Below are 26,418 nucleotides of genomic sequence, written 5' to 3'. Positions count from 1 at the left end.
TCAGGAAGTCACGGCAACTAGAAGTGCACGCCATTTTCAAGAGCCCGTCAGCGATTATGGTATGTCACGTTACCTTGGGAAGAGCACTTGATGAGCGAAACGGTTTTGGTTGATGAGCCCTGCCAACAAGCACAGGGTAGCGAAGGAACGAACGATCCCCATGTTTAAATAACTGAACAAGTGCCACCCTGCAACTACGGCACAGTTTCAAAAAACTCTCACAGCTACTTCTTCATTGTACATTCGTCCACAACTTCCACACCACAACTAAGTTTCAAACTCTGGCTAGTTTAGGGCCCTTTGAAGTAGAGCGTCTGATGCTATAATGATACGACTACGTTGCCATATTTTTCAACGTAAATACAAAACACAAAAAAACCTAAAGTCACAGTTTAAATTGCCCTAATTAAAACTCTCGATTGTCTCAAAAAATTTTAAAAGCATTTAATTTACAAAGGTGGCTGTACATTGCCATATTCTTCAACACAAACACAAAAATATGAAAATACAGTTTAAATTTCTTTGACTAAAAGTCTTGTCTCAAAACTTTTTAAAAAATTATTTTGAAAAGGTGGCTGTAAGGTAAAAAAATTAACATCTACAAATGCTTATTTTGCCTTCTGTCACCGCTTCCAGTGAGCAGCTGATAACCTTCGGAGCTTTTCCAAGGGGTCCTCACCCCTCTCACGCTTAGATTTCACGATCCTCTTAATTTCATCGAACTGGTGATACAGCGTCAAGTTGCGATACTTGTCACTTAACTGAGTGCTTGTCCTCCCGAGGAAGCCACCTTCTGTCGCTATGCGCAACCAGTTCCCTTTACCAAACTTCATAACTCCAGCCACGAGTGCCTGCTCTTCCAGTGACGTGAAGGGTACTCTTCGCTGCTTCTTTTTATACTTCACTGGGACAACTTCCTGCGACACATCCGTCTTGGAACTTGAATTGGGTCTGCTTTGTGGAGATGAATGTGCGTGCGATGTAGACTGCCTGCAAGGGCTGCTGCACCCTGTCTTTGGCAAGGCGACTGCTCCTCCAGTTCTGGCTTGCTTTTGTGATAGCTCTGCAAAGGCATCATCAGATGATGTAGTTGAGCTGTCCTCGTCGGGAGGGCCGCATAGTGGCAAAGTTCCTCGTAACTCCTTCGGCTGGCTCATAGAACTCTGCTTGCCATGCAGCAGCTCGTCTGCCACTGGTGAGGTTGCTCGCCGCAGCCGCTGCTGATCAACCACCGCACGCAGTTCCTTCAGAGGATTCACACCAGCACTAAGCTTATCTCGCACACGTCGCTTGACTTTTGGAAGATGGCCATACTTTTCCAAGTTTCTGTACTTATCACTGAGCTCTGATGAACGGCGCCCATCGAACCAGCTGTGTTCACCGATTTTCTTCCAGCTTCCTCTGCCATACTTCATAACTCCATATACGAGTGCTTCTTCTTGCAGTGCTGTAAACCGCATCCTTTTCCTCTTTGGAGGATGCAACATGACAGGGCTGACCGAATGGACAATGCGCCTTTCAGTGCCTTGCGGAGAATGCTGCAAATGCACACTTCTAGTGTCAGACACACGGCGTCGCTTTTGCGAACTCTTATCAGGATTTGTAGCGGCCGAGGGCAAGTGCTTATTTTTTGGCTGGTCCGCTAATTCCTCCTGCACCGGATTTTCAATTCCAACACCTAGGCGCTTGCTATGTGTTCCCTCACATGACTCTTTCGGCCAAGGTGGCAATAATTGCATACTTTGACTTAGCTCAGGCTTTAACAGGGATGGCGAAACTTCATCATGGTCAGACCAACTAGAGTAGTTTTGGCAAGAACTTTTTTGATGCACAGGTACACCAGTATTTGATGCAGCGCTTTTGATATCATCAGTGTTTTGCTCGCTACACGATTGGAGTGAATTTTGTTCCTCGAATTGCTCGTGCAGTGACTTTGCTGCATCCAAGGGACTGGTTTGGTTGGCTTGCTGCGACAACATAAGGAATGGAACCACGTGAAACAAGATCTCATGTGTGTCAGTTCTAGGAAAACCTGGCAGACTCAACTCTGAAGCAGCTTGATTAATGGCAGTGACCATATCGATGCTGTGATGCTTGCCCTTCTTTTTTAACTTTGAGACCAACTGTTTGTCTGAGACACTCTTGCACAGCTGCATGACATGCTCTGGAACAACACCAGCATCAGATTTGCCATCCTCTTTGTTCCTCCTGAAATGGCACACAACAGAAGTAAAGAGTGGGGTTATATTAAAGGCATTCACACAATACACAACACAAAAGCACTTTTAAATACAAAGCATTTCTTAGCTAACTTCGGCGACTTTGAGCGTATCCGTCCGTCCGTCCGTCCGTCCGTCCGTCCGTCCATCCGTCCGTCCGTCCGTCCGTCCGTCCATCCGTCCATCATCCATCCATCCATCCATCCATCCATCCATCCATCCATCCATCCATGACGTTGTGAAAATGACACGTCTAACATGATAATCATGACATTGAAATCATGTACGCCATAATTACGTCTGGCTCGTAACGTGTTTATTTTAAAGTGGTCCATCCATCCATCCATCCATCCATCCATCCATCCATCTATCTAACCGCTTACGACTTGTAGCTATCCTGGCTTTTTCGATAATGGTATCGATACCAAAATTGATATGGCATAACATGGCTGTATGACGAGCATAAGTGACTAGTCATAACATGAAAATCATGACATGTATGTGATTAATGTCATGATTTACATTTCATAGAGTTGCTCCTCTTGTAGTGGTTTCGTTTACATGACATATAGCAAAACTGGTAAGGTATGACATGACTGCATGGCGAACACAAGTGACAGACTCTAACATGGAAATCATGAGATACATGTCATGTAAGTCGTGACTACACGCCACGCTCACGGTGCGCTTGCGGTCGTTTCGCTAGCTTCACATATACCAAATCTGGTATTAGGGGACATGAATGGATGACGAAGGAACATGATAATCATGACATGCGTGTCATGTAAAACATCACAACATGCTACGCTGATAGCGTGCTTGCAGCCGTTTCACAAGCTCAACATATACCAAGTTCGGTATTACGTGACGTGAATAGACAACGAAGGTAAATGACACGTCTAAACATGATAATCATGACATTGAAATCATGTACGCCATAATTACGTCTGGCTCGTAACGTGTTTATTTTAAAGTGGTGCATCAACCTTCCTCATTGTGCTTCGCATATCATCGATTTTCACTGTACATGGAATCTGCCACTTTATTTTGTTCTGCTTCTACAAAACCTGACGATTCTGTCATTGATAAACTCTTACTCTACCAAATACAAGCTCAGTTCATCCACACTGCTTACACCAACCCACTTAAAAAGAGCTGGGCTCATTCACACTGAAAAAATGTTTTCGCAGTGTGTCACAGTCAAACTACCTTCAACAATTTTGCCCAGTTCACGAGTTCCTACAGATGACGCAGTAGAAATTCGAGAAACACACTAACAGCATGCAGTTTGGCTGAGAAATGATTTTATTCTAGCAACTTGAATTTAAAACTGGCGCTCACGTACTGGCAAAGAGCGTGCTCTGAAAAATAACGCTTTTTACTAGAGTTGTGCGAATAATAAAACTTTGGATGTGGAGCAAACAATTTTCTAAAATTTATTAAATAGTTTGAACCGAAATGAGAGAATAGTTGCAGAGGCCCCCAAGCATATTATAAAGCAAAATATATAGCTCTGCAATGGCACAACTGGGCACTGCCATTTTGGGCTCATCAAAAAAAGTTTTTGGGGTACTAGGGAGCAAGCTCTCTAGTGAACCAAAATTGGCGTTGTCTTGGGATACAAACCATGCTGTTCGTCCCTCATAACGCTGTGACAAAACATTCAGAAGGGGGGGGGGAGAGAACGGAGCATGTAGGCTATACTGTTCTCACACTCTATGCAGCAGAATCTTTAAACTTCCACGTAATCCACGCGGTGGCGCGACCTCAAATTAACGCTCTGTTACCAACTTTGAAATGACTCATAATACCTATTGAACATGATCTAATAATACAATAATAACATAATACCTAACATAATACCTAATAATACAATAATAACATAATACCTATTGACATGATCTCTTGGCCTTAATTTGGCGTGACCAGTCATATCACTATGTCTCAATATTTATTAGTTTATAACTGCTCGCAACACATGTATTTTTGTGGTAATTGCATTCACTTGATGAGTAATCCACTTCAGCATGCTTCAGTACCGTAGTATTTTGATGATATGACTACAGTTGGTGCCAATTTCTCAAATATAAGAATATTAAAGGGGCAGGCACACAAAGTTTGGCCTTGCATTTTTTGCTGCAATGTGTTCCTGGGGGCCTGTTCGTCCTAACATGACACATTTTTTTCTGCAGCGTGTGACAGATAATTAATTACAGGCTCATTATTACCAACCAGTGTCAGTTTCTGTTTGAAAAACGACAAGCCACCGGGTGCAACTATCATTACCTCACCAGTGCAACGCTCGGCAATGTCAGCACACAAAAATGCGACTCGCTTCCCCACGCATCACATCAAGAAGTTTTTTTCGAACAGGAAACAGGACAGCAATGTCATCAAACGTAACTCTCAACTCATGAGCCATGGCCATAGACTTGCAAGCAGCTGTGAGGTAATACCTGCTTATAACAAACCTCCATATAACGAATTCTTCAATATAATGAAGTTTTTCTATTCCCTGCCATTACTCCATAGAAGCACATGTATTTGCGACCTCTATGTAATAAAGTAACATAGGGAGGCAACTTTTATATAGCGAATCTAGAAATTTCTTCCCGGACTGCCGTTTTGGCATGACCATGCATATCTTTGCGGTTGCCCTGCCGCCGCCGAAGTTCGAGCGGTGGAGGCGGCGCGCCTGCAACCCCGGCAACTCCAAGGCGCGCGTGTGTGCACGAGGCGGACAGACAGGCCTGGCCCCACGAGCCGGAGTTGCCGTCGTTCTTGCTGCTGCGGACGCATGCGCGGATGTGCCCTCCTTCTCCAAACAAAAAAATGAAAACTACTTTTGCGTTGGCAGTGCCACGCTTTTAGTTAGCGTCACATATGGTGCGCCATACTGAATATGAAGGGCGCTTTAAGGCCAAACTCTATAGACCTTTGCATCGGCCGAGGAGGTCCGGTCTGGCAACCAACGCATTCCTCCTCTCTGGCGTGCGGGGGATGACTTAAAGTGTGTGTATTAATGCTGGTATGTGTGGTGTTATCGAGCTATTTGCCGTGTATTGGGCCGAACTGTGGATTTTGTTTTTCTTCATTGCTATGATAGCCAAGAATTTGTAATCAGGGAACTACTGCGCTGTTTTTGGGTGCAGTAACAACTACAGAAAAAGAAAACTGCTGTTGGAAGGAACATGACATGTGCATCACCAGACATGGAATTTTTTTGGCTGCGCATCGTTTTTGTTGTATCGTTTTCCTGTTGACAAGGAGCAGCGGCTTCTATGTCTTGCAAACATAAACAGGAAGAACTTTGTACCTTCCACGGGTACTCACAAATGTTCAAAGCACTTCTTGTGAGGCGAACAAACTGCAACGACTTCGACACCGATGCTCAACCTCGGCTATAAACGGAAGATACGCAGCCTATACAGCTATTCCACTGATGACAATATTTCCCCGATAAACAGCCCCACTTAACATTTCTCTCTATCGCAGGTATTTCTACCATGCCACCTAGAGTCACACAAATATCACGATTTAAAAAAAAAAGATAAAAATGGGACACACAAGCACGTCAGTGTCATTTGATGCAAGAGCTGTATTCAAGTGCACACCTGTAAAAACAAATGAGTGGGTAAGATACGGTCACTCCTTCAGAGTTAACAAAGAACTTAACAACAGTTAGTGTGCAATTAACAAGAACAGTCAGTGACACGAAATAAAGACGAACCAATACACTCCTATGCACGGCTTCATGCATGGCGGTAGCGATGCGACGGCATTGGGTTGTATAGCCATGTGAGAGGAGTGAAAAGGTCTGTGTCTCGCTGCTAACCCTGATGATGGACTCCACTCGTGGCGACGACAGCCACATTCTGACAGGTGTGAAAATCAAGAACACGCTTTTGTTTGGATACAACAAACTCATTAACACATAATCATGTGATTTCGAGAAGGAATTAAGGCACCATATTTAGATTATAAGGTTGTGATGTGCATGAGTCATTTCTTTCGGGAATATCAAGGCTTCTTCTCCCCTGGAATAATTTGTACCGAAGAAATCTACGTATCTACGGACAGTACTTTCACAAGTGTATCAAGCCCCGCGCTCGAGTGCAGCGCCAAGTATCTCAACATATACTGGAAGGCGCTCGCCCTAGAATACCACTGCCGCTGTTGTGTGTTTTTCTTGCGTACTTGCTCACTCAATACCTTGTTTAGTTTTCGCAATAATTTTGAAGCTTTAATTGAGCGAAATCGTTCAAGTTAAGTGCGCTTGAGGTTATGTGTGGAAATTTCTATTGCAGTCAGATTCTGTCTTCTTGCAGAATAGTAGCAACAGTGCGATTGCACTCTGAACTACCAGTTCAGGTAGCCACTTCATATGTTAAATTTCCTTGCAATTCACCTGTTGGTGGACATGACATGCGAGACCAATTGTCGCCTCATCGGGGCGAAGGTTGTTTAGTTATTACATAGGTACAGGTCTCTATAGGTTCAAACTTTTTTCGGGGTTGGGGGAGGGCACCTACTTGAAATAGTCATGTTTCTCTCTGCATGGGGAAAAATTTTGGGGAGTAGGGGACAGGCCCGGTGAGCCATCCCCTGGTTACGCCACTGCTTAGGCCACGTCCGTGAGTGCACCACAGGAAGAGTTCATTTCGACTTTCTGACTGTGTTGAAATCGTTTCTATCAGCGGTGCTCCCACATGAAGCTCCCATTAGCGTTTGCGACGCCGTTGTAAAACACTCCAGCATTTCATGAAAATCATGGTATAGGACTACATAATCCCTGGCGACTGTTGAGAATAAACCTGTACATATGATCCAAATGAAGAGAAATATCTCTTATTTCCGAAATAGTATGTGTGCAGCAGTATTATTTTGCTTGTTCAACGAATATGTTACACGAGTGCTTATGACAGTCATATTCATTTAATGTCTCCTGCTGGAGAAAGCGCACTTCTTTCAAATCATTTAGATCCTTCGCAGATGCAGGCGTAACTTGCACGGTGAAGTGCACTGTATTTGGTGAATTGAAAACGTCCCAATTTCATTTCTCACACTTTGACGCAGACATGTTCCCATCCCGGAGTCTATGCCTAGTTGTAATAACGTTAGTACCACTTAGCATATTTTCTTAGCACCCATTCTGCGGTGTACGTGTTAAAAAAACCGAACATCTTCTCCTGCATCACCATGTTCACAATAAATCTTCCGTTCGGACGGGAGTCTGCCTATCCTCAGATGAATTATGGAAACTTCTTGCAGCTTTCAAAACTTTCACTAGTTGTGAAACCTTGCACCTTGTACATTGAGAAATTTCGCAGGTCGCGGGATCGAATTCCAGCTGTGGCGGCTGGAATTTCGACAGAGGCGAAAATACTGTAGACCAATGCCACCGGAGTTTCTCAGAAACTAGCTCCTTAATGCTCCCACATTAAAAGATATTCTAAGAACACTAGGAAGAAACCTCATGCACATAAAATTCACTGGTAAGAATTGTGCCAGTGTTTTGAGGATCGCACCACATAGAGTCCAGCTCAGTGTGCCTTCTCGAGGTAGCTAGTGAAACATACGACCACCATTTGCACATGCGGTCACAAGACCTAACCAGCGATATGTTGCAATTAAAGGGAAGGGACCGACAACTGCCCAGAACATGAAATGAGATGACTGCACGGACAGAAATATTGCCCCTTATAGCGACTGAAACCAACCCCATTTTTCTTGTGAAAAGTGCATATTATTGTTCCTTCATTGAAAATAGCGAAAATAGCCTGTGGCATCACCTGGTGGCAGAAACTGCCACCAGATGTGCCCTGGCACGCAGGTGCAGTCTAGCCCGGCCGTGGCCCCGTCATGCGACCATAAACTAGTGTACACGTTGAACAATTTCCCAGTTAGTATCGAAATATTGTTTGCTTTTTTATAGTAAAAGATATTACTACATAAAAATTTACATACAGACCTGCATTAGTAGCACGCATTAAAGTGGTGCTGCCTTGGCATGACATAATCATCCCATGCTCATTAGTGCGTCTTGTGTCATTTTTCTGCTTGCTCATAAAATTGAGCACACAGTTTGTGGGTCGCTAAGATTTTGGAGCGACGTGGTTTTTCTATTTACAATTTGTCTCAGAAATGACGTGTACTGCTACGCATACGAGTGCCGATGTTTTCGGTGATATGGCTTGGCTCGTGTATCGAGAAAGTAATGACGATGGGGCATCCTTGATGATGATGATGTTTGATGTTTTGTGGTGCAAGGGCCATTTCATGGCCAAAGAGCGCCAGTTCATGTTACAAGAGATATGGACAATGATTGTGATAAGCGGTCGTATATGGGCCATAAATTTCCTTGCTCTAAGGCGGGTAAAAACATAGAAGTAATAAAAGCATGACCATGCCGTGAAAAGTGTGTGGTGTTATTGCATGACAAAAATTTGTGATAATAAAAACGATGATGGACATGTATGGCATTAGCAAAAGTGCCTCCATCATTCACACCCTTGCGTCCAAGGGTCGTGAGGCAAGTGCTTTGTTGAGTGTAGCCACTGCAGCGGAGACCTCTCAGGAGTCGTCGTGCTACAAAACTCCCGGGTATATAATATGAAAAGTATGAACCTCTCTTAAAAAAAGCTAACAATGATTTATGTGTAAAAAGTGGTTCCCTACCGATGAACATTGCAGGGTGAAGAGGTATCTACTGTCGGTAGGGTACTGGAAAGTGTTGTCTTCTTAGCGTGTCTAACTCCTTACACTGGATCAGAATGTGAAGTATGGTGAGCGCTTCTCCACATCTTTCACACAAAGGTGGATCGCCACCAGACAAAAGAAATGAATGTGTAGTGTATCTATGTCCTGTTCTTAACCTTGTGAGTATTACTTCTGTGTGGCGTGATCTTGATACTGGCGGCCAATGAACAAGTTGCGGCTTGATGACATGCAATTTATTACCTGTGCGTGTGCCCCATGTGCTCTGCCAATAATCACCATGCTTTCGTTTTAGAAAGGCTTTCAAGTCGAGTGCAGGAACTGGTATTGAAGTATTGCTAGCCGTTTTGTTGGCAGATCCAGCTAGCTGGTCCACCAGACTACAACATGCTGCTTGGATGAGTACACTGTGCATAGGAGTGACTAAAGCGAGACAAGGACAAGGTTTTTGTGCTTTTTAGGTGTTTTAAGAGCTTTTACTATGCTTAGGGAATCTGTATATATTATTGCCTTTTGTATTTTTATTTGTTTAATGTGTTTAACAGCCACAAGTATGGCATAAGCTTCGCCGGTGAAAATGCTTGTATCAGAGTGCAGATAGCCGGCTTCCGAAAAGGATGGACCGACGGCTGCGTACGAGACAGAAGTGTTAGACTTTGAAGCATCCGTAAACAACTCAGGACATGTGCATTTATGTTGTACTTCAAGGAAGTATGTCTAGACATGTGTGATTGGTGCATGTTTTGTAACCTCTAAGAAAGGCACGTTGCAATCTATCGCCTGCTACTGCCACGGTGGCAGGCATACTGCAGGAGCCATCAAGTGGTGTTCGAGTGGCACACCGGTTTCCTTCGCTAGGCCCCTCACACAGAGTGAGTAGGGCTGTTTCATAGAAGGCCGTTTTTCAAACACGGCAAGGCTTGACATATCATTAATTGTGGAATGTGATGGGTGATCCTTGTCTGCGTTTACATTAAGATAATATTTAAAAGATATGTAACACCTCTGTAGCTAGAGCGACCATTCGTTCGATTCCACGTAAAGGCTCTCTACGGGGCTAGTGTGAAAAGCACCCGTAGAGAAGCGGATGCCTGGATGATGAACAGGATCAAGCATTTTAATTTAAGGGCAGTAGGTGTCGCAGACTGATATGATATTGCCCCATAGTCTAGGCGGGTAGGTACGAGGCTTTTATACAAATTCATTAAACACTTCTTGACGCTTCCCCACGTAGTGCGAGACAACACTTTTAGAACGTTCATAGCTTTTATGCACTTGTTTTTTAAATATTTAGTGTGTGGTACCAAGGTTAGCTTGGTGTCCAGAATTAAGCCTAAGAATTTGTATTCGGCATTAACAGACAGGCGCTGACCATGCAATTGAATGTCAGGGTCGGGGTAAGAGCCTCTCTTTCTAGAGAACAAGACACACATGCTTTTTTAGGGGTTTAATCGGAATCCGTTTTCCCCAGTCCATTGGGAGACCTTGTTCAAGCCAAGCTGAACCTGCCGCTCACAAATTACTAGGTTACAAAACAAATCCAAGCTGGACGTCATCGACATATGTGCAGTAAAACATATTTTGTGGGAGAGAATGATGCAAAGAATTCATTTTGACAATAAAAAGAGTACAACTAAGTACACCACCCTGCGGCACTCCTGTTTCTTAGACCAATGTTCAGGAAAGAACGCTGCCCACTTTGACACGGAATGTACGATTGGACAAGTAGCTTTCGATAATAGTAAACATCCTGCCACGTACACCAAGATTGGAGAGGTCTCGTAATATTCCGAATCTCCATGTCGTATCGTAGGCTTTTTCGATGTTGAGGAATACAGAAAGAAAGTATTGTTTGTGGACTAAGGCGTCTTGAATCTGTGCCTCGATACGTACCAGGTGGTCAGTGGTGGATCTACCCTCTCGAAACCCGCATTGGAATGGGTCGAGCAGATTGTTTCTAGGTAATGTAAAAGTCGGTGATTTAGTATTTTTTCAAAAAGTTTACACATGCAACTTGTAAGTGCGATTGGCCTGTAACTACTAACAGAGGAAGGATTCTCGCTTTGCTTTAAAACCGGAATAATAATGGCTTCTTTCCAGGCAGAGGGGATTTCACCGGAAAACCAGATAGAGTTATACAGGGAACGCAGGGTCCTTTGTGTTTCAGAAGGCAGTTGTTTTAATATTTCGTATACTATACAGTCCGAACCTGGAGCTGATTTATTGCAAACATATAGCGGTACTTGTAACTCAGCCAAACTGAAAGGGTTGTTGTACGACTCATGTTTAGAGGATTTTCGCTGTAGTTTCTCTTTTTCAATTTTTCTTTTGTGTCGTTGAAAAGCTTCAGTATAATGCGATGAGCTGGACACCTCTTCGAAGTGGGCATCGAGGAAGTTCGCCTAGTTTTCCAAGGTGTCCCCTTGTGTGTCTACGAGAGGCAGTGAAGATGGGTGTCGTCCTGCTACCTTGCGAACCATGTTCCAGACTTAAGTTTCTTGTGTATATGAAGTGATGCCTGATAAAAACTTATTCTAGCTTTCTCTCCTAGCCAGCCGGCGTGTTCTCCTGCCTTGGGACTTAATTTTCTTAAAGCTTTCAAGATTCTCTGTTGTCGGCGAGTCCCGTAGCAACCTCCACGCTTTGTTTTGTTGTTCGCGTGCATTGCGCCATTCAGGGTTCCACCATGGGACACGTCGCTTGCCAGGCAGTCCAGAAGTTTGCGGGATGCATTTCATCGCAGAATCGGTCAGAAAAGCTGAAAAGTATTGTACAGCTGCATCTATGTTAAAACCAAATAGGCCAGTCCAACTTAAGTGAGTAATCTGCGAGAACTGTTCCCAATCAGCTTTGTCAGTGATCCATCTGGGAACCTGTAGGCAATATTCATTTGATATGGGTGTGCTTAGCGTTACGGGAAAGTGGTCACTTCCGTAAGGATTATTGATGACGTTCCATGTCACTAAAGGAAAGAGGGATGGTGAGACAATACTGAGGTCTTTGACGAGTAGGTATTGTTGGTAAGGCAGGTATTGGTAAGGTAGGTATTGTTGGTAAGGTAAGGTATGTGGGCTCTTTCCCACTTAAAAGGCACGCGCCAGAAGTAAAAAGTAACTGTTCAATCAGGCGACCTCAAGCATCGCAGCGAGAGTCACCCCATAGATTGCTATGTGCATTGAAATCTCCAAGGAGGATATAAGGTTCCAGAAGTTTATCAATTAGGGACTGGAATTCCCGTTTTTCAAGATGGTATTGTGAAGATATGTAATCAGAGCAGATGGTGACGAGTTTGTTCAGAACTACGCGAATAGCCACTGCTTCAAGAGATGTTTCGAGTGGTAGATGAGTACATGCAATCTCTTGAGTATAATGGCCACACCACCAGATGACGTGATGGCTTCATTCCTGTCCTTTCGAAAAATGATATACTGACGTAGAAAATTAGTGATCTTGGGTTTTAGGTGTGTTTCTTGTACACACAGCACTTTTGGTGACTGTTTATGTAAAAGTTCTTGAATATCGTCAAGGTTTCTCAGGAATCCTCTGACGTTCCACTGTAAAATTTGTGTCTCCATTTTTAATGTAGTTAAGTGCTGTGTGTACGAAAACGTTGCCCTAGGTTATAGGGCCCGTTGGGGGCTCTGTAATACAGGGTTTCTCTTTCTTGTTTCGCTCCAAAGAGCTATGCCTTTCCTTTCTGGCGCCAGAGGAGTATGGCTTGTGTCCATCACCTCTTCTGAGGTCCCGGATGGTGCCTGCTTGGCAGGCACGTTCATGACAGTTTCGGACGTGACTGCACTTGCAGTGGTCCGAGGTCCAGCAGACTCTGAAGTCTGCTGGCCCTTTTGAACAGAACGCGGAGCAGTACAGGTTGCTCCAGCCGGAGGCGCTTTTGGCACAACCGCAGTCACACTTGGTGTGAATCTCGCAGGTGCCGAAAAACGTGGCACGGTGCCTCGACGCGCCACATCGGCAAAAGAAGGTTCAGAATGATTGTGTGTAGAAAAAAGTTGACGTGCCTCTTGAAAAGACAGGTTTAACTTGACCTTAAGTTCTAATATTTGTTTCACTTTTTTCCATGCAGGGCATGATCGGGAGTAGGCAGCATGATCTCCTTCACAGTTAGCGCAACAGGCTTCTAAAGTGCACTTTTCAGATACATGCTCACAAGATGCGCACTTCGCCCACCTAGCGTGCCCTCTGCACGTTTGGGATCAGTATCTGAAGCGCTGACACTCGAAACATCGGCGAAGATTCGGTATATAAGGTCTGACACGAAGCTTACAGTAACCAGTTTCAATGGAGTCAGGAAGGTTGCTTGTACCGAAGGTAACTATGCTGTGCTTTGTTGTGGTCTGTTTATTATCTCGCCTGATTGTTATTCGTAATACTTTCACTACATTTTGTTCCTGCCAGCCTTCGAGCAATTCACTTTCAGACAGCTCGAGGAGGTCATCATCAGATATGACACCGCGCACTGTGTTCATCGACCTATGTGGGCCCACTGATACTGGAATGTTATCAAATGATACGAGTTTTGTGAGCTTGTCGTACTGAGTCTTGTCACGAACTTCTAGAAAGAGATCGCCATTCCCCATCTTAGTTACTTTATAGCCAGAGCCAATTGCATCTGTGAGCATTTTCGAGACAATAAATGATAAAATAGATCGAACAGTTTTTTTTTTTCATTTTGGCTGTGAATTACATGGTACTTGGGGAAGGTCTGTTTTGGCTGTGCAGAAAAGAAGCTGTCATCGGTGCGCCACCTTTTCAGGCGGCGATCAGGGAGTGCGGGAACATGGTTTTCCATAAGAAGTATTTTAAATTCGTCGGCGATGGTGGCCACGCACCACCGAGCCCAACAAGGGGACGCTACAAGGTTGAATAGTGAACACTTGGAGACGCCAGCCATCCATCGCCGCTATAACCGAATATAACTACCCAAGATTGGGTAACTACACAGGGATAACCCTCGCCGCCAGAAAATTTGGAAGTAAACGGGAAAAAAGAAGATGACAAGGCAGATAAAAAGTGAGAGATAAAGACGAAGATGTAGATAGAGAGAGATAAGAAAAGGCGACTGCCGATTTCCCCTGAGTGGGTCAGCCTAGAGGTGCCGTCTACGTGAAGCCGGGGCCAAAGGGGTGTGTTGCCTCTGCTGGGGGGCTTTAAAGGTCCAAGCACGCAGCGTCAGCTCAACCCCCAGGATTCCTTTTTCCCCGGACACGGCAAAGCCACGCACGGCTGGGCGTGGGAGTTAGTCGAAACTACCCCCCCCCCCCCCCACCGTTACCTCAGGTCCGTGGTGTCCCTACACACCGAACGCCTGTTTGCACAGACGCCCCTGCAGGAATGTGCTGAACTTTCAAAGCCTGTTTTCTCAAAATAGATTTTTTAGTTTGTTATGGTGCTGAGGAAAGCGATTTTTCAGGAACTGCTTACCAGGTTTGTGTGCCATTTTTTTATTCTGTTCCAAGATGATTTGGCCAGGGTGTAAGAAACTTAATTTTTCTGAAAATTGATGTCATTATTAATAAACAATTACTTTTTGATAGAAATCATCATTACTGGCTACATAAAATTTGAAGTTGCATAAAATTTTTGGAGGGGAAATTGAAAAAAAAAAAACAGCTTTTTAGTGCCCTAGGATATCTATACAGGGATGACCACAAATAATTTCAGCCTTCTGGTATGTCCAGGGATTTCTTCCGGCTCTTCCTTGGGCACACAGGTGAACCACCCAGTTATACCTCAGGAACTTTAGAACCACTGAACACAATTTTATGAAACTTTGCAATTTTCTAGTTTTATTGGTGTGAAACATACCCTGAAAGTTTGATCAATATATCTTAAAAATAAGAAAGTTCGGTTTCCAGGGTAGCCTTCCCCCTTAAAGACACAAAACTGAAAATGTGATAACTTCTCGGATAGATTTGTGTAGGCCTTAACATCAACGATCTTAAAGAAGTGCGTGCCATGTCACCTCCCTCACGCATGCGAAACATGCCTCAAGTTTTCGTATAAACGACAAACCGCCATCTGCGTCACAAGTTTTGTGCTATTTGTTAAGATACTTGCGAGCGTTCAGTCTTAGCAGACCTTTTGAATAGAAAGAAGGGGGCAGACTCGCACAGATGTTTGCCTCGGCAGAGCATTTCTTTTTTAAGGGGGGGGGGTACATTGATTTATGTACTCTTCTGTGGACGCGACGCTGAAAAATAATTGAAGTTTACAGTTGGCATGATACGCGAGCATGCGAAGTAGGGGTGCAGATTATAAACTGCTCCGCTCTTAAAAGAAGATTGCATCAAGCCAGCACCTAGAATCCAGATAGACGACTGGGCATGCGCTGAACAGGAGTGATAGGACGCTTCTGACAATGTACTCTCACTACTTATGTCACGTATTTAGGTGTACTTATAGGTACACTCTTACTTTCTTATTGTGAACAAGGCTCTTTCCCTTATCAGGTGCTGAAATGTCGGTAAACTTTGTGTTCTGTGGATCGGTGTATCCTTTCCCATTTACACTAAGAATCAACAGTTATGCACTTTTTTTTTTCACACCCCTTCTAGCAGCTCACTGTGCCCCACCGCGGTGGTCTAGTGGCTAAGGTAAACGGCTGCTGGCACGCAGGTGGCAGGATCGAATGCCGGCTCTGGCGGCTGCATTTTCAATAGAGGCGAAAATGCTGTAGGCCCAAGTGCTCATATTTGAGTGCGCGTTAAAGAACCCCAGGTGGTCGAAATTTCTGGAGCCCTCCACTACGGCGTCTCTCATAAGCATATCGTGGTTTTGGGACGTTAAGGTGGCGGTTCTACTCCCTCCTTCTCGCAATAGTTCGAAAGACGACACCAGATGACGCCACTCATCCACACTGGCAAAAAGCGAGAAAATTGCAAATTGCTCGCACAAGTACAGTCAGCGTCGCCTCGCGCGTGTCTTGTATGTCGTGCGAGGCGGCGGAAATTGCCCGATGAAAACTAAGGAGGACAAACACAGACGGCATCTTTCACCTACTATCCGCCCATTGTGGCAGTCGTTTTAATGGCACGACGAAAGGTACCCCAGTGACAGCTGGCAGACTGAAACCGGCGTCGTTTCACATACGCACGTACGCACATACACAAACACACACTCGCTCTGTCTCACTCATGTCCATGGAATAACGATTGAGCATGACATCAACCAAATGCTTTGAAGCGTTTGAGTACACTGGCATCACCGCTAACCTTTTTGATGTAATGACCTTGGCACTGGCTTGATGTCGGGCGAGCACGGTAATTTTTTTTTCTTGCTATGGGAAACTACTCAACCTCCGCCAATGTAGCTTAGGCTACAAAAACAGCCAGGCGCATTTCAGCACAAGATGACCTGAGGATCCTGAGGTTATTTGCTAAATTTCACCCTCTCCAACTACAATAGAAGGGTTACCTAAATAAAGTACTTCTTGTTGATGATTAGTTGAACACATGGCTTCCACTTATATAAGCGCCTAGAGCCCATGGTTTTTCTAAAACTTTTTATGAGAATTACGCGGACCACCTAGGATATGGGATGACATCCATAAGTTGGCTCACGTTGTTTCCCGTCTTACTTTCACCATCTGTGTGCTACTACCTAGATCGTGGTAAACTAAGCTCCCACGAAGTGTTTGCTCTAGGGAATTCATCATTTTCGCCAAGAGCAGATTTTCAAGTGCAACGGAATCACATGAACACAAAGATTATCGAGTAGCAGCTCAATCGAGCTCACCGTCGCACTTAGTGGGAGGGCGGGAGAAATGGGGGTTATGCATATTCGAAAATCATAAGGGATTATGACGGCACCTGCATAAGAGCCACACCTCTGAACCCATGGTCATGTGTTCTACGAATGTTTTTTCTTATGCTACGTTTCCTACATCAAGTGCAACGCTGTGAAGGCTAGCGAGGATTTTCGCAATAAATGCATTCACACTAAGAAATAGTAGGATTATTTTTGCATCTCAGACATGATGATGATTTATCTTCTTCTTTCTGTTTTGTGCCTACGAGATAAAAACGCCCCGTTATAAGGTTTGTCTTGGTTCTTATTTCTTGATGTTTTACTTGTAGCCTTTCGCGGCATTCTGCAGGCGGGTTCGTGCTTGTCTCACACGAGGGTTTACAATAATGAAAGCTAGGCGCCAGACTCACGAAGTCACACATGTTTCTGACCAAACTTCTTGCATAGATTTCACAGCGCTGCACCTGATGTAGGAAACGGAGTACAGGTAAATCTATCAGCATCAGGCGTGCACATGAGGGGAACACGGCGGGCGCACCCCACCCCCTTGTCCCCTAATAGTCGGTACGCCAAGTCTGTCTCGTACTATAGTGCCTAGAATGTGCACCCATACAATGCATTGATAGAGAGGGGGGCGCTGCTATTAACCATTGACTCTCCTTCGAAGGGGAACCCTTCGCACGTGTATGTCCACCGGATGACGCCAGCGATGCTAAGATTATCAATGAGAGTTACGTAGCACCCTGGGGTCACTCAAGGGTGCTTATAAAGTAAGATATATAGTCTGAACATGCATTGGCTGTATAAGGTATAGTTATTCGATAATTTTCCTCATTGTCTTGACTATCGAGTTTGTGTAGCGTAAATTGTGCACGTATTTAAACTATTACATGCAATCCAAGATTTATTTCTTTTCTGCTAGATCGGTTGCCATTCACTGGAAAAAGCAAAATACACTTCCATCGGTGATTTTTGAATGTACGATAAACACTAAAAAAAGCTGATGTATTACAATTATGCAAGACTTGCCAGTGTAATTATTACGCACGTAGATACATGTGTCAACGAGAATATAGTGTATTCAAAATTATGCGTTGCAATATTTCCGTCTTTCTTCTTCCTTCAGTGCCATACGGTTTTATTGTAAAAGAGTCGTTGCAGCATAGTGTGCCTGCGAGAATGACGTGGCATCTCAGGATAGGGCCGATCGGTAAACATATGGAACGCTTTTGAGAAAAGGTCCCATGTGAAATGGTTGTTTTTTTTTCTTTTTTTTTTCTAGCAAGCACGAGCATGTCGGCATTTCTAAAGAAATCGGAACGCATAACTTTTCTGGGAGCGATACAGTTACAGAATCCAGTTTTGTTTTATGATTGTGCTAATCAGCAGGAATACAACTATTTGTTCTGGAATGTAGTGGGTTTTCTTTATATTGACTTACAGGCACCGTCGACAAGTTTGCAATTAGGTTGCCACAACAGTTTTTCAAAAAATAAACCAGCATGTCCTGCGTACCTTAATAATCGACGTTATACGAAGCATGCGTACGGAAGGTGACCATGTTGCAGTTTTTATATCGCGACATGTCATGAAATGATGCTAAATATATATACAAATCTTGCACACACAGGCACACATTGCAGATGTTTGTATAGTAGTTTTGCGCTTGCGTGATAATGTCAACAAGGAACATGAGTATTAGCTACACCAGAAGCGATAACCTGATATGAAGCGCTGGTACTCACGAGGATGGTACCCCTGAACGCTCTTACATAAATCGACTTCAGCGCATGACACCCAACTAGAATTGACGTTAACCCGACAACACGACTGTATCGTAGGATTACACATGTAATCATTATATAATGAGATAGCGAGCATGGTAACTACAATTAACGTTTCACAAACATTAGGGTCTATTTGAAAAGTAGTCTGAAACCTGGCGTGGCTTTGTAGTAGAATGCTTGATTGCCATGTATAATGCTTGGGTTCGATTCCAGCTGAGACCTTGACATTTATTCTTTGAATTTTCGGATCAATGTTGTCGATGTCAAGTTTTTCCTAATGCTGACGTGTTGAAACTGCTCCTATGAGTTCTCGTCATTGCTGGGTAGATTCCAAGTGTCGATCACCTGTGGCCCATACCATATTATGAAAGTATTCATATCTTGACTATCGCGTCATATTCATGAAGTTATATTATACTGCTATACTAAATTTGGTTCACGCGATCACGAGAGCACCCAAACGTAAGGGGCTAGATAGATAGATAAATAGATACGCTCATAGACGCCAAAAGTGTTCGCAGTACGCAAAAAAATGCTTCGCATTGAAAATGTTCGTCAGTGGTGCAGTATATGTATCAGCACTATTTTTTTCATGTGGTCATTCTCATGGGCGTCAAAGTCAGGTTATTCTTCGTTGACCATACAGGCTTACTCTGAAATTTTCGGCAATTACAAGATTTGGGAACGTCCACCGAAAATGGGGATGTAGAAGTGCAATCTGTGAGACAATACTTCTGCAAATCAGTCTGCCAGTTTCTTGAAGTGGTGAAGGGACAAGAGGATGTACCAGAGTGGACTGTGAGCATCGAACCATTGGTACGAATGCCAAACTATTGACCAATAGTCAGCTCAGAGCTGATGATTTTTCATTGTATTTTGTGATACTTTTGCATTTTGTCGAGTGTGTGAAATCTGTACAGTCTCCATATGCAAGGCAAGAAAGAAAAAAGATCGCGTTTCGTTTGAAGCGGCACTACATACATATCATTCGCATGGCATGTCAGCGTCCTTTCTTTCACAATATCGAACCTCACAGACATGAATAAACTCAAAGGAACGCGCAAAACACGAGCAGCCGAACCACGAAGGGTTGCACATTACTAAAGATGCTGCGGGGAACGCTGGTTCTGCGAACGCATGATAAACGTGCAATTTTACGGCGAACCGAAACCATTTGCCCCTTGATGACACCGTCCCACCTGCGGATGTGGTGCGAGTGGAAAGGATTCATTACTCAGCCCTTCTACTTTTATGGTTGGTGTTTTTAATGTGTGGTGACTAGACTTACCTTGTGAGCCAAACCATGAATTCTGGAGATATAATCCATACCTGTTTTACCCGTTTCATTATGTGTAATTGCGCCACATTTGGCAAATGTTCGAACTCGCATAAAACAACTTGATTTTTCATTTAATAGATGGAGCTACCACCAAAAAACGCGTGTTGGATTTATCATTCATTGAAAATATTTAGTTTAAAGCACCGAGTCGTCAAGTTAGTGAGCGCAAATAGATACAAGACAATATACATCTACTAATGTGCAATTCTCATTGGTAGTTGACATCTAAAAGAAATAAAAAGCGAGTTTCTATGAAACTGGCCAGCAGCAGAAAATTTAGCTATGTTCAATGCTGTCTTGTAGGTTCTCTAATAAATATAAACGAATTTTCTCTTCATAGAATCACAGAAAGGGGCCTGCTACTTTATTATAAACAAGTTCAGAGTATCAGCTTGTATAGCTTTGTGGCTTCATCGGTAATGCATGACCAAGTACACCCATAAACTGCCCCATTGACACAATATTAATTCATCAAGTTTTCGTCAGAGTACTAATCGATTTCACATGGAAAATAAGTCTAATGCAGTCTACATAGCCACTAAATATTATGGTTCTGCTTTGTAAAGAAAGAAAAATATTCCTACACAAATGTTCATTATTTTGCCCATTTTCACAGTAACGTAAAAAAATACTAATTAGTTTATGTTCAATATCTCTTCATAGAAACCTTGAATGGCACTTCGTCTAGAGGCACAGCAAATTCCGTTTTGTTACATTGAATAGTTTCGCCGTACTCGCAGTACAATGGAGGCTTGTACAGCGAAAACACTTTTGTTGCTCACACTTTTTTCATTGCTACTAAGTAACGCTTCGGACCAGGCATTGAAATCAGATGTCATTTCAAAGAGGGGATAATAAGCTTTTTGAAGTAGCCGAATTCAGTTTTCTTTGTGAAACTCAGCGAGCCCAGTGCATCCGCAAACAATGCGTAAAAGGCGGAGTGGTTGCAGCCATGGTGGGACCACCACCTTAAACCCCAGATATCAATGAATCAATTAGCAGCTCACTGTAGTTACAGTTGAAAGAGCGGCTTTTTAAGCTTTGATTAATGCTTATTTTTGTGTCGGTCGCACAAAACTGCTGTCAGTTTCCATGACCTGACCAGGTTTTTCAGAAATTCCCCAACTTTTCCAAGTTGGTAAACACCCTGTATAACCAAGCTTGAGTAGGCGAGAACGTGCAGAGTCCAACGTAACTTTAGCCTCCCTGATCCGCACTTCCGCAGGTCCACGAGGTATATCGTGCGAACAAACGAGGAACCGGCGGGATGGGCAGGTCGAATTTGGAGTCACTTGCGTGCAAACTCGTGGGAAAGCGCGACAGCCGACGCATCTTTAGACTCCTGGTTACGGGTATACGCGTCCGACGCATCTAGCTCTCGGTTTCACATACGTCCGACGTACCTACCTTTACACAAAGCGAATACGCTAAGCAAGCCACTCATCTAGAGCATCCTTACGACAGGCCATAACCTGTTAAGAAACTCAGTTGTTAGACACTAAGTTTCAGGATTGGTGATGTTACTGAATACCATGGTACCTCACACAAGTTACTGCGTGCCCAACTATAACAGTGGACCAAACACACAAGCTGAAACGCCCGCCTTCAAGCAACTCCCGTTTCGTGCCAAGTGGGCGCGACTTACCTCATCGTAGAGCCACGCTCGAGGCAGGGCCACAGAAGCAGGGCCTTCTGGAAGCAAAACAACGAGTTGCGGAGTGCCGGGAAAGACGTATATATCACCTATATATCACCTATGCACCTATATGTTAGGGTACGATGCGCGACCACCGCTTATACGAAACCACGCAAAATAAACTTGCCGGTTGTCGCCCTGTGTTGTCGCTGTCGATGCGATAGCAGCACAGAACACCTACCAGATTACCAGCGCTACCAGCGCGTTACGAGCCTCTGTCACAGAACACCTACCAGTTTTTTCACGAACTACTTTCACGATCTATAGGTGGCGTGACTGTACCATAGCCTCCTAGATTTTTTTTGCCTGCCGGATTGTTGACGGTCACTTGAAGAGTGGCCGTCGTCGGAAGTATAGTGATGGCGCCACTTAAATAGGGTGTCTTCAAAGAAATTTTTACGTTTTTGAAGCTTATATGCAACAAAAATAACGTAAAAAGTTTTAAAAAGACGTAAACGTAATTATTAATAACTTTACATAAGTATCGACGTTATAGTTGACAGGTGCTTTGCGCTCATTCAGCAGGCAACCCCTTTGATACAAGACATAGCCTCTAAAATTAGCAAACGCCAAAATTGCCGATATTAAAGGCCAAGTACAAATGCCCTTATTCCTACGTAGGTAGCGCTGCCATAAATGACGGGTGTTTCGCGCTCATCCGGCAAGCAAAGGAAATCTAAGAGGCTATGGAATAAACCACATAGAATAAACTGATCACCCCATAGGTGTTCTGTGGCCCCATTATGGTAGCCACCATACACACTAGCAGTACAGTGTACTAGAAGGGGGCAGTGGAGTGAACAAAGCGGCCGCGCCGCATCTCGGCTAGCCACCATAGCTCGGCGAGAGGGGAAATCAGCGTGGAACACGGAGTATCTTTCCTTCCTCCGTGGCGTGGAAAAGGATACCAGCGGAGGGAAGCGCAGGAGAGAGTGAAAGGCGTGGTCGTCACGTTTTCGATAATCAAACGCGTCTAACTCCGCTATTCCTGCACCGTTTCGAAAAATTCTCACAGCTTCGTATTTGTCGTACGCTCGTGCACAATTTACCCACAACAACTGACTTTCGACCTCTAGGTAGTTCACAGGCCCTTTAAAGAACTGAAGGAAGCGGGCAGAAAGTCTGATCTACCATTGCCTATCTTTGCTTAAGGGCGCTTTTTTTGATGGACCGTAACTGCAAGTGAAACCATATATTGCAACATGTTTTTATTGATTGTGAAAGCTGATGTGAATTAGATTAAGTGGAGAACGTATAAAAACTATCAAAAATCGTTTTTTTTTTAATCGCCGTCAGAATTTTTCCTTGCATGCTCTTTTCTTAAAGTTGATTGATTGATTGATTGATTTGTGGGGTTTAACGTCCTAAAACCACGATATGATTATGAGAGACGCCGGTGTGGAGGGCTCCGGAAATTTCGACCACCTGGGTTTTTTAACGTGCACCCAAATCTCAGTACGCGGGCCTACATTTCCGCCTCCATCGGATATACAGCGGCCGCAGGCGGGATTCGATCCCGCGACCTGCGAGTTATCAGCCGAGTACCTTAGCCACTAGACCACCGCGGCGGGGCACTTTTCTTGGAGTTAGCGTAATTATATATTGTCATAATATAAGCTTTGGCAGTTTTATAAATAAGCATGCTGAGAAAGTAATGGAGAATTTTCACTGCTGTGTCATAGGCCCTTTTTAAAATAAAGGCCTCCAGACTAGGCAAACAAATGTTAGGTCAAATTTGAGAGTTTTCATAGAAATATCTATACTATCCTGAGATTCGAACTATATTTGAGTGTAAGCGCAAATATGTCTATATTTATCTAAAGAAATATGAGGTACATAGCTTTTGTATATTTTGTGAGATTCTTTGCCAAATTCGAAAAAAACAGCAGAGCAGGTAAGCGTGGCACTCCACCTCTTCGTCATTATTGATTTACTGTGCTTGGAAAAAATTTTTTACAGCAAGACCAATTGCGGATATCTTTTTTATACTCATCAGGCAATAATATATAGAAATTTCAAAGAAATTTAAGAGGTTGACCATCCATGCATTGTTCGATCTTACGTAGAATCACCCTAATTGAGATTCTGCGGAAACAGATCATGGGGCCTTATGGGCTTCCTTGGCAACTAGTACAAGTAAGCTTGGGAGGCACCCACTACGCTATAGATCATCATAATAATTTTTGTGGAGTAGAGAAGGATTCAATATACCATTATTCGTCATTCTGGGATTGACACACCTCTGAGACATTATGTGCCAGTTGTTGATGTTGTGGCCAATGACGTGGAATTGTGGCTGAGCCTTTTGTTATAGGGCTGAAGCATCTAACAACCCACTAGTTGCACAACTTCCATTGTGTGGTGCATGTTGTTAATGTACTCATTAATCATGCTGTATTACATGTGTTAATAGTGTTCGTTCCTAATATGAAGCCTGTATAGGGTCTTTTGCAAAGGAGTTTCAAGCACTAGCATGGATATATGGTAGAATACTGCACTGCCTTGGAGAGCATGCAGGTTTGAGTGTCGTTCCATATTAGATATATTTTTCTGTCATTTGGTTTTTTTCTCTTATTTATTTTCCTATTTTTCCCGCAATGGCATTTTAGTGGCGACAGACAACTACGGCACCAGAGATGGTCATTGTTGTGATCTCATTTCGCTGAAAAAGTCAAAGTTCAAACAATGCACCCTGTATGATGATAGCAGGGATAAGATTACACACGTCGATTATTTGATCATTGGTAGAATGTGTCGTCTGGTATCAAACATACCCGAGTTATCCCTGGTACTTACATAAACTCAAATAAACATTGCTAGTCACATTTTGTGTGTAGTCTTAATGAAACAATGTGAAACAATCGTGAAGCTTCCCAAACATTGCCCTGCGGCCTGCGCTGAGTGGTGCTGACAGTTTTTTGTGGGTGACACCCAGTTGCACAAAATCAAAGAAGTCGGCTTGCGTAGAAATATCATGGTTGTGGTTTACAAAACTAAAAAAATGAGTAAACTGAACAGTTCTCCAAAGGCTGCTCAAAAGTAAAATGGAAGGATAGGGTTCTATTGATACTACAACTGTTCTAACGGTTGTGTTTATTCTAGTTTTCTCCATTCTGGAGACCTGATTACAACTGAACATTTCTAACCAACGTTTCTGTATATCTAGTGCATTAAATCTACCCATAGTGTATTACAAACATAGTTATATAGCAAGATATTTACTTGGGATGCTGCTCTACACCCTTGAAAATCTTCAAAACCTGCCTGAACCATAAATGACAGGCATACTTAGTGGCACTAGTTAAGAAAAACTTGCTTTACCTCGAATGTACTTCATTTACGAAAAGCTTTTAATGGTTTCTCTGAGTTAGAACTTCTGTATATAAGCCTGAAAGAGGCTAAGCAAACCAGTACAATACGCATGCATATCGCCCCGCCGCAGTGGTCTAGTGGCTGTGGTACTCGGCTACTGACCTGCAGGTCACGGGTTCGTATCGCGGCTGCGGCGGCTGCATTTCTGATGGAGGCGGAAATCTTGTAGGCCCATGTGCTCAGATTTGTGTGCATGTTAAAGAACCCCAGATGGTCGAAATTTCCGGAGCCCTCCATTACGGCGTCTCTCATAATCATATGGTGGTTTTGTGATGTTGAACTCCACATATCAATCAATCATCAATACGCATGCATAAAGTGTAAAAAAAACAGAAACAAAATATTAATGTGAGGAATGCACTATGCATTTTATTTACTTTGTAATGAAGACAGTGGACACGTGGCTCGAGCAAGAGAAAAGAGAAAGATGACTATAGTTGCTGGCCTGCTTCTAATTGGCCCTTTTCGTAAACCAGTGCTTCTTCGGGTCAAATCCTGCCTGTAAAACACTTCCATTTGAACTGGAGGTACAGCGTACATCTGGTACTCACCATGTAACTGCTGGAACTGTGGAGCCAGACACTACCACAACCTTTCACGATGACTTATTCAAGACTGTCTTAGGGCGCTCCAGATGCTTATAAGTGGAACACCAGCAAAAAGCTCACAAATGTGAACTTCCATTTGACCGATGAAGCGAAACTATGATATATAAATCATAATAGTGATTTCACTACTTGGTGGGATTTTGCTACAACTCTCACAGAGATATTTGGCCTGCCTGCTGTGCATCGACTTCCTGCTGAGCAGCACTTACGTGGCAGGGTATGAGAAAGGATTAGACTTTCAGAAGCTACACCAATTAAGTGCTCTTTCTCTGTAAGCTCATCAACTGGTCTCTAGATGAGGCAGGCAAGATAAAGCGAATCATGAAAAGCGCTGATAGCTGTGCATTCTGAATGCTTGCTTCAGAGACTCCCTAGATGTTCACTAATGTATTTCAGCTGTGCAGTTAATTTGTGAGGAGATCGCACAGCTGTTGTATTCCCTTCAGAGGCAATGTGAACAGTTGTCTATATCAACTTTGAAGGTGCGTCATGCACCACGCGTTCCTTCAAATATCTTTAAACTCAGTGAGCAAGTTCGTACAGCGTTCACTTAACTTCATCGTGCTGCATATTGCTGCAGAGGATCACTTTGTGGGAGACACCACTATGTTCTATGATCGTTTGATGTGCCATGTACCAGGACCAATGTCACGAGTATTTTTTTCTTCACTTGAAGTGAATGCCACCGGAAACCAAACTGTGCACGTATTTCGGGTGTAATTTTTAATATTTTATTACTTTAGGCACTAATTAAAGCTGACTGATTGCAATATAATTATATATTCAGTTACTCGCACGAACCAATACATTTTTTTTTCTTGGAATGTAATATTGAGTGCTTTGCAAGCATGTCATAAGAATTTGATGCACTTTCAGACAGTACACAGTAATTCATGAGTGAAGGGTATGTATA

General features: G+C 43.5%; 1 protein-coding gene across 2 annotated transcripts in view; it reads right to left on the bottom strand.

The window, feature by feature from the left end:
- Window positions 1-419: 419 nt before the first annotated feature.
- The window catches only part of LOC119161466 (uncharacterized), an 80,889-nt gene continuing 54,890 nt past the window's right edge, over window positions 420-26,418 (bottom strand). The window contains exons 1-3 of one of the 2 annotated variants that reach the window (XM_075879224.1): window positions 21,592-21,758; window positions 21,475-21,521; window positions 420-2,208 (exon numbers count right to left, since the gene is read on the bottom strand). In XM_075879224.1, coding sequence (XP_075735339.1) covers window positions 624-2,208; window positions 21,475-21,479 — 1,590 coding nt within the window. In that variant the 5' untranslated portion in view covers window positions 21,480-21,521; window positions 21,592-21,758 and the 3' untranslated portion in view covers window positions 420-623. Of the gene's footprint in view, window positions 2,209-21,474; window positions 21,522-21,591; window positions 21,759-26,418 lie in introns of those variants that run through there. The other variant, XM_075879223.1, reaches the window with a different exon arrangement.

The sequence above is a fragment of the Rhipicephalus microplus genome, chromosome X, assembly GCF_043290135.1.
Source record: "Rhipicephalus microplus isolate Deutch F79 chromosome X, USDA_Rmic, whole genome shotgun sequence".
Classification (NCBI taxonomy): domain Eukaryota; kingdom Metazoa; phylum Arthropoda; class Arachnida; order Ixodida; family Ixodidae; genus Rhipicephalus; species Rhipicephalus microplus.
Note: the sequence above shows the minus strand (reverse complement) of the source record. Positions and strands in the feature narration are given on the sequence as shown.